This window comes from Ammospiza nelsoni, chromosome 5, assembly GCF_027579445.1.
Source record: "Ammospiza nelsoni isolate bAmmNel1 chromosome 5, bAmmNel1.pri, whole genome shotgun sequence".
NCBI lineage: Eukaryota > Metazoa > Chordata > Aves > Passeriformes > Passerellidae > Ammospiza > Ammospiza nelsoni.
Genome location: NC_080637.1, coordinates 26,934,676 through 26,952,388, shown reverse-complemented (window position 1 = coordinate 26,952,388; position 17,713 = coordinate 26,934,676). Strand labels below are relative to the sequence as shown.

The window sequence follows — 17,713 nt, the reverse complement described above, 5'->3', positions numbered from 1 at the left end:
AAATGAATAAACTACCCTTCCCAGATCCACTCAGTAAAAGAGGACTATTTTACCTTTCCCCTATCGAAGTTTTGAATGATGGTCAGATGGAGACACTCCTTGCGCTGCCACTCTGTTTGCATGGGGTAGTTGAGAAATTCCCTGAGCGGCCGGTCTGACCACTCCAGCAGCTCGTCGTACAGCAGGAGAGTGTAGGCAGCCTCTGCAAGACAAACCACAGCACGGCACTCACCAACTCCAAACACATTACACACACAAACAAAGTACACAGAGATGTGAATGCTTTTCTTGAGAGCCACCTTTCTAATGGGTAATTGATTTATTTTGAGTATTAGCCAGATGGTATTGGTATTTTTTGGACAGAGTTACTATTACAGCTATAATAAAAATAGCTTAAAATTTTCATACACTATTTAGAGTCACTGGGGCACTTCTTCTGGAGTCTTAAAATACAAAGGAGACAGAAATTAAGTAAGCATTTCCTGCATAGCCCCAGTCTTCCCTAATGCTAAGGAGAAACCCTCAATAACTCTGCTGTCTGAAAAAAGGAACAAGGACTGGAGGATGAGGAACATCAGTAGTGAAAGAGGAAAGACAACAAGACTGTGGACACAGTCCAAAAGAGAGGGCTGGGAGGAAAACAGGGAGGCAGATGTGTGCTTAATAGAATCCACTCCTTCCACAGAGAAATAAATTCCTGATAGCTGAGCCTTACCAGCTGGCCATAACAAGAAATTTAGAAGTGTAATATTTTTCTCTTTTTAATTTTTAAAATTTTATTTAGTTTTTGGTTCGGCAGGAATCAAACTGGTTGTCAGTCTCTACTCAGAGAAGTGTGTAGTAATCTTTATATTAATCAGTATAAATTATCTGGAATATAAAAATTATTATTTTTTTTACATTGATTTCAGAGATTCCTCAGAAACAGTACACTAATATAATATAAAATTAATATTTTTATTGGAAAGTCAGACTTCAGCAAATTACAAAACACCAGAATTACTACTGGCTACAACAATTCAATTTGGCTAACTGAGTATATGTATTATTGATTTCCAAGCTAATATTCACAGTTTATGTTGCCACTCACAGGACCACTTTGCATGAGTGAGTCAGCACAAAGATGGGCCATGTTCTGGAGATGACTTCATTGGAGAAAGAAGTTCCCTACTGACTTATTTTATTGCAGATTTTATAGGTTGTACATAAAGCAAAAAAAATAACAATAAAGTACTAAAGTTCTTTTTGTGCTAAGCTAAGTTTGCCCCAGACAGCCACATCCTACTTCTGCCTCTGCCATATGAGCTCCCATAAGACAGGCGATTTAAGCCAAATTTTACGGGATTTTTTCTAGCAGTAGTGTTCCTCTACACGTCCAACTGAGAACCTGTGGAGGAAAAAACATCACTGCAGCAGACAATTGTGTGAGAGAGTGCCTTGAACCCCAGTATTGCAAAATGCTAAGTGTGGTGCAAAGTGGTGCTGTGCTGTGGTACACCCATGCAAGGAAAACCAGCTCGAGTTCCACAGACAACCTTAATTCTGCATCACACTCAGCAGCTCTCAGGCTGCTTGACTGGTAACCACCTTTGTCATAGCTTCAAGCTACATTTTTCTACTCAAGAAATGAAGCACATCTATATGACAATTTAAAAAATCCATGAAGCTGATAATAAATTATTCAAAATCATAAGGAAGCAAAAGATAGCAGAACACAAGGAGCTGCTCAGGATAGCTCACTGTGACCTTTCCTTTCTAAACTTGGCATCTAAGTCCTTAACAAAATTTTGTCTGCTCTAACAATGTAGTTTTCTTAAATTATAATAAATTTATACAGAAGGTTTCTAAAATAAGAATGACCATACTGGATTACAAGTCTGAAGGTTTCCTCCACCCAGCATGTCTTGCAGTGGCCAACACAACAAATAAAATACTGATACCTCAGGGAGAGGACTGTAACTACTGACTTGCATCAAAGCACTAAGGAGAGATAAATAGGGTTGACTCATGATGTGGAAAATTCAATTTATACAGGAAATATTGAAAACACTAGATTTTTCTAAGGTGGATAGGTAAAAAGTCTCATTATAGTTCTCAGGAGGAATCAGTGCATTTATGTGATTCAGCCTCAAGAGTGGTATATTTATAGCCCCAACTGAGTGCTGTGTAAAGAAAGATTTGAAATAATGTTTTGTGTAAAAATTACTTTTTTTTAACAGAGCATTTTTAGAAAAAGTCCAGTAAATCATACTATGGAAATGAGAGAAAAACCATTTCATCCCTAGGATGAAACAATGCCATTAGCAAACTAGTGCTGCAACATGTAGGAATGCTGCTGAAGTATCAAGCTTATTTTCCTAATTCCAAATTCTCTAGACCAGCTGATTTACAAAAATCTGTATTGTCTCTCATAGGGCAAGGCAATGAACTACAAAAGTCTGTTTTCTAATTATGGGAGTGAGACAAGTCTTATTAAGGCTCTTAAAAAAATTAAAAATAATAATAAATTTTAAAAAAAGGAAGCAGTAAAATCTACCACAGCAAAGAATGCAAAAATCACACAGATGAATAACAACCACATGGGAAATATAACAAAGTCCTGGAAAAAAATTTTGAGGAAAATACTGTTTAAAATCAGAATGGATGGCAAAACAATTGCCATCCAATTGCCTAAAAAAATTAGGTTCATATCACAGTTGAAGGTAAACTGGACACATAATAGTACCCAGTGCAAAAAAGAAACTCAATACTCCTCAAAGAGTTACTAAGATCTACTATGCAAAATAATAGCTTTATACAAAAGCCAGCTGTGGCAAAGAGACTTCTTAATAATCAAAATTCTCTCGTGACTCACTATTGCCAGGTCACATGAGGAAACTAAAGTCTCTTCTTAACAGATCCTGCTATCTAGTCCACATTTAAATGCATGAACTGCAAAGGGAGTGTGGAAATTCCAAGTGAACAATGTTTCTTATGGACAGCAGAAAAGCATAAGGAAAGTTGCTGTGATACCAGGTACCTGTAAGCTGTTTACTGGAGACTCCCAGCCAACTAACCTGCTTGTAAGAAAATTCAAAATCTAGAAATTTTGAACATATGCAATTGCAAAGACTGGGGAAAAGCTGGAGGTATTACAAGGTCAGTAAAATATTATGACAAAGACAGTGTGATTTAAAAGGGTACTGATTTTATCTCCTCCAGCACTCACTGATGGCAAATAGTTCCCCAAATGAAATGTGTGTTTAGCTGTATAAACAACAGCCATGCACAATATTTTCTTATTTCTTCATGTAAAAAATAACATCCTTGGCACAAAATTAGAGAAATCTTGGACAATAGTACTGCAAATGTGGTATGTGAAGATTTAGAAAGACATCATGAAATTGCAGTACTTGTCATAGGTTTTAGGATATCTACCTCATTATGAGTAAGTTATATGGGTCTTCCTTTCTTTTATTTCTTTTTTTAAACCAAAAATGAGGTTCTGAAACACAGCTGTGTTGAAACACTTCACCAAACAGATAGCGAGGAGCATGACAAAAAAATGTATAGGCTCAGATACCACTGAATGAACTCATAAAAACTTCTTCCAAACTTCAGTCCTTTTGGGTGAAAAATGACCGTATCACACATTTATTGCTAGTGGGTATCAACAGAAGTAATTTACATTCACCATGGCTCAGCAAATAATAGTGCCGTGGGGCTGAAAAAAGCAGTATTTTGAGACATCAATTAGGCAAGGAAACTCAGCTGTTGCCTGGGTTGCTATGTTCTGCACTGAGGATACAGCTTACAGGCTTGCAAAAGACTGCAAACCACAGACCAGTCCTAAATATCTTTTTCTAGTTTGTATTCAGTTACCTGTGAAGTTTTGTGCTTTCAGATGTAGGTCATAGAGCTTGTGAATATAGCGAATATACATCTCTTCCTTGTTCAGTTCAGTCTTGTAAAAATTCTGAAATAAAATTGAGTTTTGTAATAAAATGTAGTAGCTAATAAATTTATGATAATGGTTGTAAATAAAAGACTTCAAACATAATCTTCTAGAAATATATGCACAGATTACATTTCTGAACATAAACCTGCTATTTGTTGTTACATGGATAAAATATGGACTACAATATCATAAATCTTAGTTCAAAACCTTCTTTATCTGTTTACAAGCCCTAAAGCAAGGTATGAAAAAGTTACAGGAAGAGGAGTGCAAGCCTATAGTGCTGTTCACAAGTACTGCCACATTCACAATGGTCATGCAGCTTAAGTCCTCCTGCTAGACATACTCCATGTTCAGGATAATCTGCTTTGGTTAATAAAAATTTATAGGCTAGAAAAGTCTAAGCACTGGTTCTCATTAGCAATTAACAATTTCTGTTTTATTATTTAAATCACTATTTTAAACGATGCAGTTTTTCTTCTAGTGTACAGTATTCATATTCTGTGCCACTGTTTCCTAAATTGAGTTATTATCAAGGAAAAAGGTGGGAGAAACACTATGAAAACAAAAAAATAAAAACTTTATAGAGAAAATATTTTTAAACTGATTTGAGAAAATTTAGCATTCATTGTCTCTCTGTTGTGCAAGAGTATTAAAAATTTCTTTGAAAATGATTAGGGTATGAAATCCACCTTAGCCCATATGAGTCATTGAAAATCGTCTTAAAAAGTAATATGGTGTTTTTAGATTTTAAAATATTTTCATTTTCTTTTCATACAAATCTTGGACACTTTGCTAATAATAGATTAAAACCTCCTTAGGGATGAAAATAATCCAGGTACTTTAAAGAATTCAGATCATGCAAGATATTTTGACAGCAAGCCAGCTGCTTTATAGCTTCATAGTAAATATCATCCTTATTTAGAGCACTATTTTTCTACTGAAGAAATCCTTTGTTCTCTTATGTATGACTGCTACTTAGAAGTGATCCCAAATTGTTTCACTGACGTCAAAAACGCAGAATTACAAGTCAGCTTATTTTGTTTTTTTCCCCTCTGGCTAAAAATACAGCTTTTCAAAAAATTCACCATGAAAATGGAAACTTTCCAAGGTTAACAGAAGTCAACAAACTTGTCAGTGGAAACTGGCCTAGAATCAAAATGCGTCTTGTAAACAAAAATGACATCTTTTTCATACTATGGTTTAGCACTGTTGGTTTGTGGCAATAAAGATAGCACGACAACAGGAGGTCTTGAGCAGCATTTCTGTCTCTTTTACTAGGGAGAGAATAGTCAGCCTGCAGTTTTCACAAGATATCCCATACTATATGCTATATTAACAAACTTGCATCAGTTATTGGAAGAAAAGGAACAAGAGAAATCATGTAGGGTTTGTTTGGTTTGGGAGAGGAGGAAAGGCGTGTTTGTTTCTACAAACTCAGAGACTAATTAAACTTGGAAAGTACTTTGGTAAAGTTTATCCAGTAGGAAGAGACTTAAAACTGAATAATGCAGTTTTGGAGACCTTTCAGAACCAAGCTAGGAAATGCCAAGGAAGACTATCTCCCTACTGCACCAATCTCAGCCTGGAAAAAATAATCAGTGATCATAAGTGTAGTGTTACTCTGTCAAATTCTACTCAAATTGCAACAAGAAGCAAAGTATATCCTATTCCAATGTGCATTTGTTCAACTGAAATCGAAAAGGGAAAGAGAAAGTATCATACAAACCAAAAGGCTAACGGTGCAGCCAATCTTTTTGCCATCCACTTCTCCCATTTTCATGCAGTCCCTAAAGCAGAAAGTAATGAAAGTCAAAAGTTTATCCTCTTACAGTGAAGGACACCTCAGAAAACAGATACATTTCACTTAGCAAGCTGACTGAAAGGATTGCATTTAGCTGAAGAGCTGACCCAAGTAGCTAAGAGATTTCGTGCCTCCTTTTATAGTACATTGAATACCTCAATTGTCAAGAAAGTCAATGTTTTCTTTTTGGCTCTGTCATTATTATGTGACCTTTTTTTATCACATAGGGAAAAAAAGTAGCCAGTATAACCATGCTGAAGTAAAAGAATAACAGGCAGGCATCACCACATAATCAGTAAAAGAAATTTAACATGACTTTAAAACATTCTTGCATACATGAGCCAAACAATTTTCCCAAATACTCTCATAACTAACAGCACACCACTGCTTTGAAAGACTGGGAGTCCTAGAGGTTGTAATCCAGCTGGTCCCTGAAGAGAAATAGCAGTGCCATACTTCTAGAAATTAAGAGCTCGGTCTCTTTGTTGATGAAATAGCTTTCTTTCCAAGCTATCAGTGATGACAGCAAGTGCAGTACTAGGTCTCACCATGTGTCCCTACGGAATGAGGGAGAAAACCTTACAATTAAGCTCTGGACAGTGCTATAGTTGGTGGCAATAAGGAGGACTGAGCTGAAACGTGAAGCCTCTACACAGGCTCATAATTGACTGGGAAAATTGCTTTTAGTCTCGCACTCCTGAAAGAGAGAGTACCTGCCTCTCATTTCCCTCTCCTTTGATCACATGGTAGAGTCAGATGCGAGGTGTTCATCCAGAGATCATGTCTTTGTATACACACTTACTGTGCCAGCTGACACCACAACTAAGCATGATTGACACAGTAATAAGAATTTTACATATTGTGTAAAACAACTGTCAGGTGATTAGTACTGAGCTCTGTGTCTTCAGACAGACTTGAGTCACCAACCTGCTGCCAAAAGTTACTACATTGCCTGACAGCAAACTCAAGCCCACCACTGGATTTTTTGCACCATGGGGAGCCTCCTTGGTTGTTTTCATCCTGCCAGTTGCATTTTCCTGTTGGCTAAGCAGCTGCTGTCAGAGATCCTGAGCACTTACAGCTGCTCTATCCACATATCCATGTGCAGTCAGCATTGAGCAAGATAACTGTATTTGTTTCCTAATATTTCAAAGACGACAACCCTACCTCTAAACTGCGATAACCACTCACCTGTAGTCCAGGAGCCTCTCCATGAGGCGAGTCACAGTGGCAATTAATGAAACACCACTTTCCCTCCATGTTTCCCGCTCAATTTTCTTCAGCAGACTGGAAAAAAACAAGCCAGAAAAATGTCACTGTTTATTTTTAACTGTCACTATGACAACCTCTCTGCTTTTACCACTACCTTAATACCTTAGCAACATCTCTGATAGTTAGATTTTTTTTTTTTCACAAACACCCTCCCAAGAAGTGCAATTTGCAAACAATGTCTTACCTAGGATAAGGACCAAAAAGTGGAATTCTAGTCCAGGAAGCATTGACAAAACAAATGATTTTTATATTAGCTGCATAAGGTTAAAAATATGTCAAATACCTAATTTTCAGAACATATTCATATCCCAAAGACTAAAACACAATTCTTCCATAAAATTTTTATATTCACTTCATGCTGATATGTCAGAAAATGAGGAATTTAAAAGTGTTCTTAGAAAAGAATATTCATCAGCTTAATATACCTTCTAAATTTTTTAAAAAGATTTTTCTTTCTCTCCTCTCTTCTCTAATATTTCAGTAAGCATGATATTTAAGAATAGAGTAGGGATTTGAACAAGATGATTCCCCCACTTCACTTAATGTTTCTTTCTGAGAACACACTATACTGTACATGTAAAATTCCAGTACCTTAAAGTGTCATAAGATTATTTTGTTAAAAACTGTTGTGCGATGTAAATGCATACCATGCATTGAAGTGGAAAGATTTCAAAATGTCAGTAAAACTGTACAATATAATTCTCTTTATTATTATTGTTCTTTATATCATTCTGCTACAGGCCTCTGTTTTTCATTGCTTAAGTTTATCAAATATTTGTCATTTAGGCATGAATTTCCACATTTTCTCTATAAGAGTGAGCAAGGAAATATTTATCTACAGAGCTGTGTTGCTTTTATACTTTGGTACAGGAGCTCGGGTGGATGACATGTCCATGGAGATATTTCAGCAGACTCCCTGAAAATGTACTCAGTTATGGTTTATTTAGAAGGATCTGAAAATTCCCACAATCATATCCTTAAGAGCTTTTAGAGCACCTCTGAACCTTCTGTCTGTCAGCTCCACTGACCTTCATCCACCCTGAGCATGCTCAGTCCCAAAAACCTCCTACATCCCAACCTCAAACCTGTAACAGCGCTCAGGAACTCCTACCTGCCAACTGCACTAGCTGTACACTCCAGCTCTGCTCCTCACAGCCTCAGGGATGGCACAGATGCAATTCTCCAAGCAAATTTGACCTAAATGAAGCTGTGCTCTGCTGGAACCGAGGAGCAAATACTGATCTTCATTCTGCACTCTTATATGAATCTTAAACTCACTTCTTCTCTTAAGGAGGCAGTCAGATGTCTTTCCCTCACAATCAGAGGCTGACTCTTTTTCATTGCTAGCAGGCAGATGATAAGGCCATCCTTAATCAGGAAATGCTGAAGCATTAAGCTGGCACCTCTGTTTTCCATACAGAATACCTTAATTAATTTTTGAACCCCTTATGTTCCTTCTAATAGAAGCTTTTGTGTCTAGTAAGAAATAAGAGTAGATCCTGTCATGTTATTGAATCTTGATTACCACAGGGATTTTTCATTTCTACTGTGTTTTAACCCTATGTTAAAAAGGAACATTTCAACTTAGATTCAACAAAATAATTACTGATAGCTCCTCTAGATCCTCTAGAAAAACAACAGAAGCATGACTTCTCTTTCAAAACAGATTGTTCTTATCTGCCTTCGACTTATACATTTTCTTTAAAATTGCATTGGCACGTTCCTTATAAACACACAATTTGTAATAATGAGTTGAGTTGGTACATTCAGAGTACTTATACAAACTGACATCAATGTGGTCAGTTGAAAAAATTAAAGACTTGCCTTCTGATGCATTCCTCCCTCCCCCCCCCCCCCCCCCCCCCCCAGATTTCCAGCACAATGCACAGAACAAACTCAGAATGAAAAAGCTACTCACATCCATTCTGCCTAAATCTAGATAGACCTGAATCCCTGTTCTTACAGATCCCAAAGCATAGCCGAGATGCTTGGCTATTTGTACAAAGCACTAAGGGGGTTAAACAACAAAGGGAAACTATAAAAATGTTTCTGTCTATGCATGCTAATATAGCCTAACACCTGAACTCACCTGAACAATTATGGTTTGCTTTGTTTTGTTTGGTGGAGGGAAAAGGAGGTATATTTAATTATTTTTAATCTTGGGTACCCCAGGAGTAAAAGAATAGTGATCCAGAGGACCAGAGTTCTCCAGGGACAAACAGCAGGCTTAGAACAATGTTCAGGCTAACTCAATCATGTAGTAAATGGATTTTGTATGCATTATTCAGACTTTTAGCACACAGGCAGCTAATCCTAGAGGTGCTTTAAAACATCTGGATGCTTCTTTTAGAGTTCAAAGACTTCACTATAGCCAGAGGTTCCCTGAACGAGTCATAAAGGCTCTCAAAAGGCTCACTCCAGACAGATTCTAATGGACTGGGCAGTGATGAATTCAGTCATGCATTTGGAGAAGAAATTAAGATGACTGAAGACAGCAGAAGAAAGGTAGCAGCCATCACTTTTTATATAATAGATTCATGGTTCAAAAATTCATCCAGAAACTGGCAGAACTCAGTTATAAGTCCCTGCTCAGCTGAATGTCAGCTACAATCTCTTCAAAGAGAAGCCTCACTGCCAGGCCCCCAAGCAGAACCCATTAGCCCAGGTTTTGTGCTTCAATGGGGCCACCTAACTTCCAAATCTGAAATGCCCTGTCTTAGGCCAAACTGAAATACAGCTGCAGAAGTAATAAACTGCCAGCATCCATCTGATTCAGAAGAAAGACCTACTTCTGAGGATTTTATTTTAACCACCAAAAATAAAGCAAAATCATTCTTTTCCCTGTACTAATAAATTCAGGAATTCAATTGCAGTATTACAGTGTAAATGTAGATCAGAACAGCTTTCATACCATATTTACAATGGATAGCAATTGCAACATCTAGTTTCTCATTATAACAAAATGTTCACTACTTCATGCTTTGCATTTCCTTCAAATGACATCAGGAGCTAATCAGTGAATGGTCACATTCAAGTCCCTAGAAAGACATTGATTCAAAACAAACAGCAGTCACCTTCCCCCTACTTTCTCTTTTTATTTGATATAGATAATTCCATTGTAGGCAACAAATTCTAAGCACATATCTTATCTATCTCCAGAGATGCTTATAATTTATCCTTGAAAATAGATGTTCAAAGGAAAGAAGCAGTGATTGTCTCTGGGGAAAAAAAAAGCAGTTAATGGGGGAGTTAAGAGATTTAAATTCATTTTCCAAATCAGGCAAAATAAACAGCATGACAAAACCTGAAAGTCTCCCACCCACTGCAGTTCCCAGGCTGTAGGTGTGTGCATCCCCTTGGTTCCCAGTGATACCTATCAAAAGTAACCACGCCTAATCTTCAGAAAGATCAGGTAACATTGTAGTATTTTCTGTCATTGAAGACCATGAAACCACAGCCTGCTGCAAAACTGTATTACTATTCCAGCTTTTGGGTACCTGCTACATCTCTGCCACTTCAGCCTAAACAAGTCTGTTTTCGTGCACTTTGTAAAGACACCCTAATATTGCTTAGCTTAAATTGCCCATGGAAGAAATAAAGAAACCCCAGAATCTCAGGCTAACCAACCAACCCTGTCTCTTGCAGTCAACTCCCCAAACTGTCCATCTGATTTTCATAATTTGTCTTCACATGCCCTAGAACAATATGACATTCTCCATTTCAGATCATTAGTATCTTCTACAGGCTCTCCTCTTGAGAGCTGGTAATGCATACAGACAATCAAAGTAAAAAAAAAAGAACAAACTAATAATAAATACTACCTTTTTCATTAGCTGGGAGTGAACTTGAGCACTTTGAAATTTCACAGAGTTTAGTTTTAACTTCTGTTATACCATGATAGAAACCACAAGTATAATGATGCTGTGAGACATTTTGCAATTTAAATTACCATGACTATGTTTTCAGCATTTAGATTTATAAAAAGCTGTCAGCATTTTTCACTGTATCATGTTTAACATTCTCCAGTTGAAATCTAACTCAAAATCATAAAAAATTAGGAATTGTATTTGATACCAGTAAGCTTTCTTATAGAATTTTAAGTTATTTCAGGGATAGGCACACTGATGTATTTTACATAAGCTTCATTTTATAATTAGAGCTTTTCCTTAAATGACTTAATTTTACAGTTAGAATACTGTATTACTAAAACATTGAAAATATCTTACCCTTTATTTTCTTTACTCAGATTGGGAAAATGTCATGAATAATTACAGGAAAGTTCTGCTTAAGCATACTGTACTGCTGTTCACTATTATTCATTCAATTCCATACTATTCTGCCTAATTTTCACCTTTGCTTCCGTACATGATAAATATTTAAAAACTCTTTTTTAAACTCGGTACAATTACAGATTATGAAGTGTTTGCTATTTTCAGACACCAAGACCTGACTCTTGTTCTTTAACCAAAGACAAGAGAGCCAAAAACAATACTTAAGGAAGAAAGAATTATTAAGAAACAATACAAACAGGGAAAAAAAAGTCATGTTTTTAGTATTACTGAAGAAAACACAGCAGCCTGGAATCCTGAAGATGAACAATACATCTCCTACTGAAATAAACACATCAGAAATATGTGAAATCTTTCACTTTCGTGGAATTGAGCTCTGAGGAACGAGAGAGACGGAGCCCTGTTAGTTATTTTGCATCTGTACTCTGTGACAGTCATTTATTTCAGTCAGTGAAACAATTTATGCACAACTTTAGGGACTTCAGCATTATCATTAGCTGTTCCTATTAAATTTAAGTGACATGTCATTTATTAAAAAGCACTAAAAGCTTAGCCAGTAATTTATCAAAAAAATTAGAAAGAAATAATCTTATCAGAATAAATACAATTGTTTACATCAAACAAGAAATCAACAAGTGACATTACTCAGAGGACTACAAGTAGCAATAGAAAATCACTTATTAAATGCTTTGTTGAATTGTCATGCCTTGTTTTCAAATGCTCCATCTGAGCTCTACCTGCACCCTATGCAATTATGAAGCATTTCTTGCTTTTCTGATTTTAAAATTAGTAGGTAGAGAAAGAGAATGCTCTGTGATATAACAGATTTAGCCTTTCCCAATTATAGCTGTATGCAAGTACTGCCAGACTTTACAGATGCTATGCAACACCATGAAACATTTTATTCTTCAGATTTTAAGGAAATAAAAAAAGAAAAAGAAAAAATGAGCATCCCAACTGGTTTAAGCATTACATTTCTACAATGACATTAGCCTGTGATACAACCAACTGAACTCAAGGAATGGTAAGATAAACATATTACTCACATACTGTTGAAGAGCTCTCGGTATGTTTCATCACCTTTACCTTCTGACATTAGGCTGTCCAGTTTGTCAATCAGCTTTGCTTCCACCTGCAACATATAAGTGTGGTGTAAACAGCTTCTTTTTCCTTTAATGAGATTAGAGAAAACGGAGGGAAGATCTGGTTTTATGTAAGAGACTTTGCTAAATGCATATTTTAGAATTATTGGTCAATCATGTGATAAGCCACTTCATCTCTTTGAAGCTGTTATAATTCCCGAGGTTTGTAGGGCTTTCTTTTTTTTTTTTTTTGTGGTGGTGGTTTTTTGAGTTTTTTTTTGGAGGGAGGGAGCTAATTTAAATTGAGCAACGTGACTTTAAAACTACAGGCTGAGTAGCATTTGCTGCTGCTAAGGCAGCTATCTATTTATGGAGTCGGAGGAAAAGCACACAGCCCAAATAAATTGCCTGAATTCTCATTGCAAGGCTGTAAGCACAAGATATTTTCTTAGGCTGAAGTAAGAATATAATCTTTTCCTACCTGCACCTCATTCATTATAATTTAATATACATAAATGTCTGCACTGTTCAGAATACTTGGGAGCTCAGACTCTCCCAACATTCTTACCTGCCCGTATTTCATTAGAAAGCAAATTTCCTGGACTTACATATTAGCTATCAAGGAAACTTGGTGGTTAAGAATATCCAGTGCTAATGATTCCTTCAATGCATGTTTTTAAGTGCATTGATTATAAAAAATATAGAGCTGATGGTACACTGTGTATTTATATTTCAAACCTCCTTCTTATCAGTAATATATTAACAATCACAAGTCTAGGGGAGAAACCAAGCTATTATAATTATTTTATTACAGAATAAATCTATTACAACTTACACTTGAAACCAAACTTAAAAGACAGAGTAGCAGAACAAGTGGATTTTCTTCCTTCTCATTACTTGTTAACATTTCTGTGGTGATTTTTAACAATAAACTTATATATTGACATTGAAAAGCTACCTACTCACATCACCTGCACTACTCTTGTTTTCAATAGTTTGGTTTGTGCTTTAGATGCAACTCCCACCCTAAGCGTTATGATTGCCTGGGAGTAATTAAAATACTTCTACTTTCCTTCAATTTGAAGCAGCAGGAAGGAGGGCACTGAGAATGGTTTGAGGCAGTCTTAAATAACTGAGTGGGAGCTGAGGGAGCAGATGGCATTCTTGGTAGTTCCTTCCTAGCCCATTAAGAATGTGTTTGAGCAACAAGCATTCTTGGATCTTTACTGAAGAACATCTGGTCTTTTTCCATAGTAACCAAGAGGGAAGCTGGTTGAATCTATCTAACCAGCAGTCTGTACCACTGTAAAGCAGAGGTGAAAATCCACCACAGCAATCTTGTTAAAAACAGCTCCAGTTTTGTTCTTCACTTCATGAGGCCATGGATTTTTTCCTCATCTCACATAAGTAACATGATAGTATTAACATCTCACATAACTAACATGATAGTATTAACAGGTGAATCTTACCAGCCCTGCAAAAAGAAAAAAGGGAAAGCCCTTGTGGGTACCTTCTCCACCCTGAACCACCAATGGAACTCCAGGTTCAAGTCTGCTAGGACTCTATGAAGTGCTTTATATTCAGTGCTGTTCTATAAAGAGCTTCACACAAAGTACCTGTTTGAAGTTGCCGCTTCGCCTTTGCTCCCAGTCCATCATGTCATGGAAAATAGGAATCATTACATTCCTCAGGTCTGGCTGAGGGATCAAGGTCACTTCCAGGAAAGGGCCAATCAATGCTGGAATAAAGTGAAGCTTGTGTTCCCCTAAAATGAAAATGAACATAAACCTGAATGTGAATTGGGTGTCCTGTGAGTTATCAAGCAATCCAAATGCTGTCTGAAGAATGAAAAAATAGCATTTTAAATGCCTATAGTTTTTTTATTAATCACACATATATCATAGCATGGGCTATTTCTTAAGCCCAAAAAGTGAAAGCTATAGACAAATGAAGAATATAAGGCAAACATAATTTATGAGATTTTATTATGCACTACTGAGTTCAGAAGTGTCAGTGGGTTAGCCATATCTGAAATTAATCCTCCAGCAAGTTAACAAAGACAGACAAAGTACTGTCTCTGCATTTCACAGAATCACAGAAATTCAAGGCTGGAAGAGACCTATAAGATCATCAAGTCCAACGCATGTTCTAACAATTCAACTAGATCATGGCAGCAAGTGCCACATCCAGTCTTTTTTTGAACTCTTCGAGGGATGATGACTCCACCACCTCACTGGGTAGATGATTCCAGTATCTGACCACTCTTTCTGTAAAATACTTCCTCCTTAATTCTAGCCTGCATCTCCCTTGACGCAGCTTGAGACTGTGTCCTCTTGTTCTATCTGTTGTCGCCCGGAGAAAGAGACCGACCCCCAGCTCACCACAGCCACCCTTCAGGAAGTTGTAGAGAGCGATGAGGTCACCCCTGAGTCTCCTTTTCTCCAGGCTGAACAACCCCAGCTCCCTCAGTCGCTCTTCATATGGCTTGTGCTCCAAGCCCCTTACCAGCCTCGTTGCTCTCCTCTGGACACGCTTAAGCAACTCAACGTCCCTCCTAAATATTATTATATTATTATAATATTATAAATATTATATTTCACGAGAATAATTTGGTTTCTAATCTCTACATCCTTGTGTTTACAAAATGGTTAACTGTCTGGTATTCTGTGCTCATCAGAAAGAGGTAAGTACTTTGTTTTTTACCCATCTTTAGTTTTGCAAGTATAGAAATGGAAATATGTGTTTCAATAGCAGGAGAATAAAAATATGACACAGCTGTTCTCAAAACAACTTGCTTTAAAACCAGTTCTAAATCTTACCACATTCCACTTAAAGGAAAATTAAGTTCTTGCCAGAAAAGCTAGAAATGGCAGAAATGGCATACAGTAAACACTGACCATTCAGTTTCAGTTTTCCACAAGTGAGACTTCTGACATCCTCAAAATTAAGAGATTATGAATCAGGATGCATTGATTTTTCCAAGCTAGGAATTCATTTACATCCAGCCTACCTCTGGATATTCCAGTGGGCATTTACCCCTGGTTGCTGTGTGTTCAGTGTTTGAGTTTGCGCAAAGGAAAACAACAACTCCCTTTTCTGGAAACATCCTAGGATGCTTATCCCTATGAAAGCAAGGTGACTGTACAAGGATCAAGGCTTTGGTTACCATGACTCTTACTGCTACAAGAACTGTAAAATATTGACCAGCACAACACCAATTGAAATAAATATCCTAGCATTTAGTTGGACATATTACCAGATGAGTTCCTTATTACAGGGGTGAGTTTTGTGGAGATGAGCTCCACAAAACTCACCCCTACTGAAAGGCGTCATTTGCCTGCATCCCAAGCTTCTATTGAGCAGAGAACAATATGAGTGGGGAGGTGATGCACACTAAGATGTATGAGCAGGAGAATATCCTTGGGAAAATATCCTTGATACACCAGTTCTGAAATACCCACCACGTATCCATGTAATATAGAGGGATGTCTCAGCAAGTCAGCAATACTAAATATTGTAAATAAGTAAAATATTTTTTTCCCAAACAATGTTCAACTGCATTTCTCTGACACTCATAATTTCAAACAGTTTGTACAATTATTGCCTAAAAATATAAATGTGTTCCTAAGTTTATATTCAAGCAGGCATTTCTCCCATGTTGTCCAAATTCTCATTTATACATTAGTCACTGACTTGTTTATGCCTTTATATTTTAGTGCAACTAAGACTTCAGAGAAGACTTGATGCAAATCCAGGATCTCAGGAGACCTTCAGAATTAAGACATGTCTTGTCCTTAAACAACAATTTGACAACAGGACTAAAAATAAGAACCTAAGTATATTTCAAGGCATAATAATTCTTCCCAAAAAGAGTAGTACTTTCTTTCTCAATTTTCTCTGATGGTATTTTCTCAGTTGTCAGGGAAGAAAAGAGGATGGGTCAGCTACAGTATCAAGGCACAGAAAGCTGAGTTTAGCTATAAAGAAGGGAATTATAAATGGCAAACGTTTTGCTAAACTTGAATCAAGACTTCATGTCTTGAATGTAATTATCAACAACTCATCTATCACTGGGAAGTAAAAATAATAGGCAAAGAACTAATAATTTGTTTTCATTTTAAGAGTTACTGATGATGTATTTAATCACTTACCTAAATTTTGCCACATACTGAAGATTTCACATCCCATTGTTACCCGCATGTCACCATATCTGCAGTGTATTAAAAAATAAAGCAAGAAAGCAAAAGATAATTTAAGAAAATCAAGTTTATATGCCATTCTGTGACATTAATAAATGAAATGTCTCATTTGTCATCTCCAAAAAAAAATCCTTTGCTGCCTTCTCCCAAGTGTTTTGCTCTTTTGATTGTACCCCGTTAAAACTGGATTTTTGAACCCAGGTTTATTTGAAATATTGTCAAAATGCTACACATCAGTAACACAGCTGCAAAGCAAAACCTATTTTTGCCACAACATGCTCCAGTTCTCTCTCTGAGAGCAAATGGTTTTGCTGTAGCTTCAAGACATACAATTAACTCATACATACAATAGCATGGCAGAAGCACCTGAACAAGTCTGAGTGACTAATGCTTTCACTGGCAATGAGTGGCTCTTTTCCTCCCAGTGTCTGAAACTCCCAGTTTAGGCACTTATGAAGGTTACTGGCTCAAAGACCTGTACAAAGGGCCAGAACCAACTCTTGTTCTAGTCAGTGGACATACCATTACGTTTTTCTTTTGGTGGGTCCTTTTGCAACCTCCAATGTCTTGCATTTTGAGAAATTTTAAATCTATTACAGTTTTCTACAAGCTGATAGCAATACTTACTTTTCTAAAACCTTTTTCTTCTTGGAAGGTGTGAACATCTCCAGTTGCAGACATAACTGGTTTATAAAAATGACAGCAAGGAAAAAGTAGGAATCCCATATCTACAATAAGCACATGGCATGTGGTCATTTCATTTTCTCAGTACGATCTATGATCACCCAAGAAGCAAAATTTCCAATCACAGCCCTTGTTTCAGTTTCAACTGCTAAATTAGTCCACCTGCTTTAGACTAAATTTCTTTGACTCGAAATATACTTTTCACCAGCCCCAAGATGTTCAGCAGAAATGCATCTTTTACATATTCTACATCTCAAAATGCAAAAGTTTCAAAGTTACAGATTGGACTTTTTCATCCCTCCAAATCAAGAAGCCTTACTTTTGAAAGTTTCTGTTGGTTTTATTCAAATATAAAACTATAAGAGTTATGTCCATAAGTCCAAAACCCAAAAAATTCTGACACCTCAGAAGTTATCACATAACAGGACTGACATTCTCTGTCCATCAGA

At 36.7% G+C, this 17,713-nt stretch overlaps 1 protein-coding gene across 1 annotated transcript in view; it reads right to left on the bottom strand.

Annotated features, from left to right (window-relative positions):
* DOCK4 (dedicator of cytokinesis 4) overlaps positions 1-17,713 on the bottom strand; it is a 223,293-nt gene that overhangs the window by 27,434 nt on the left and 178,146 nt on the right. The window contains exons 29-37 of the mRNA XM_059471869.1: positions 17,208-17,308; positions 16,533-16,591; positions 13,998-14,146; positions 12,346-12,431; positions 7,195-7,221; positions 6,930-7,025; positions 5,664-5,724; positions 3,862-3,955; positions 54-202 (exon numbers count right to left, since the gene is read on the bottom strand). Coding sequence (XP_059327852.1) covers positions 54-202; positions 3,862-3,955; positions 5,664-5,724; positions 6,930-7,025; positions 7,195-7,221; positions 12,346-12,431; positions 13,998-14,146; positions 16,533-16,591; positions 17,208-17,308 — 822 coding nt within the window. The remainder of the gene's footprint in view (positions 1-53; positions 203-3,861; positions 3,956-5,663; positions 5,725-6,929; positions 7,026-7,194; positions 7,222-12,345; positions 12,432-13,997; positions 14,147-16,532; positions 16,592-17,207; positions 17,309-17,713) is intronic.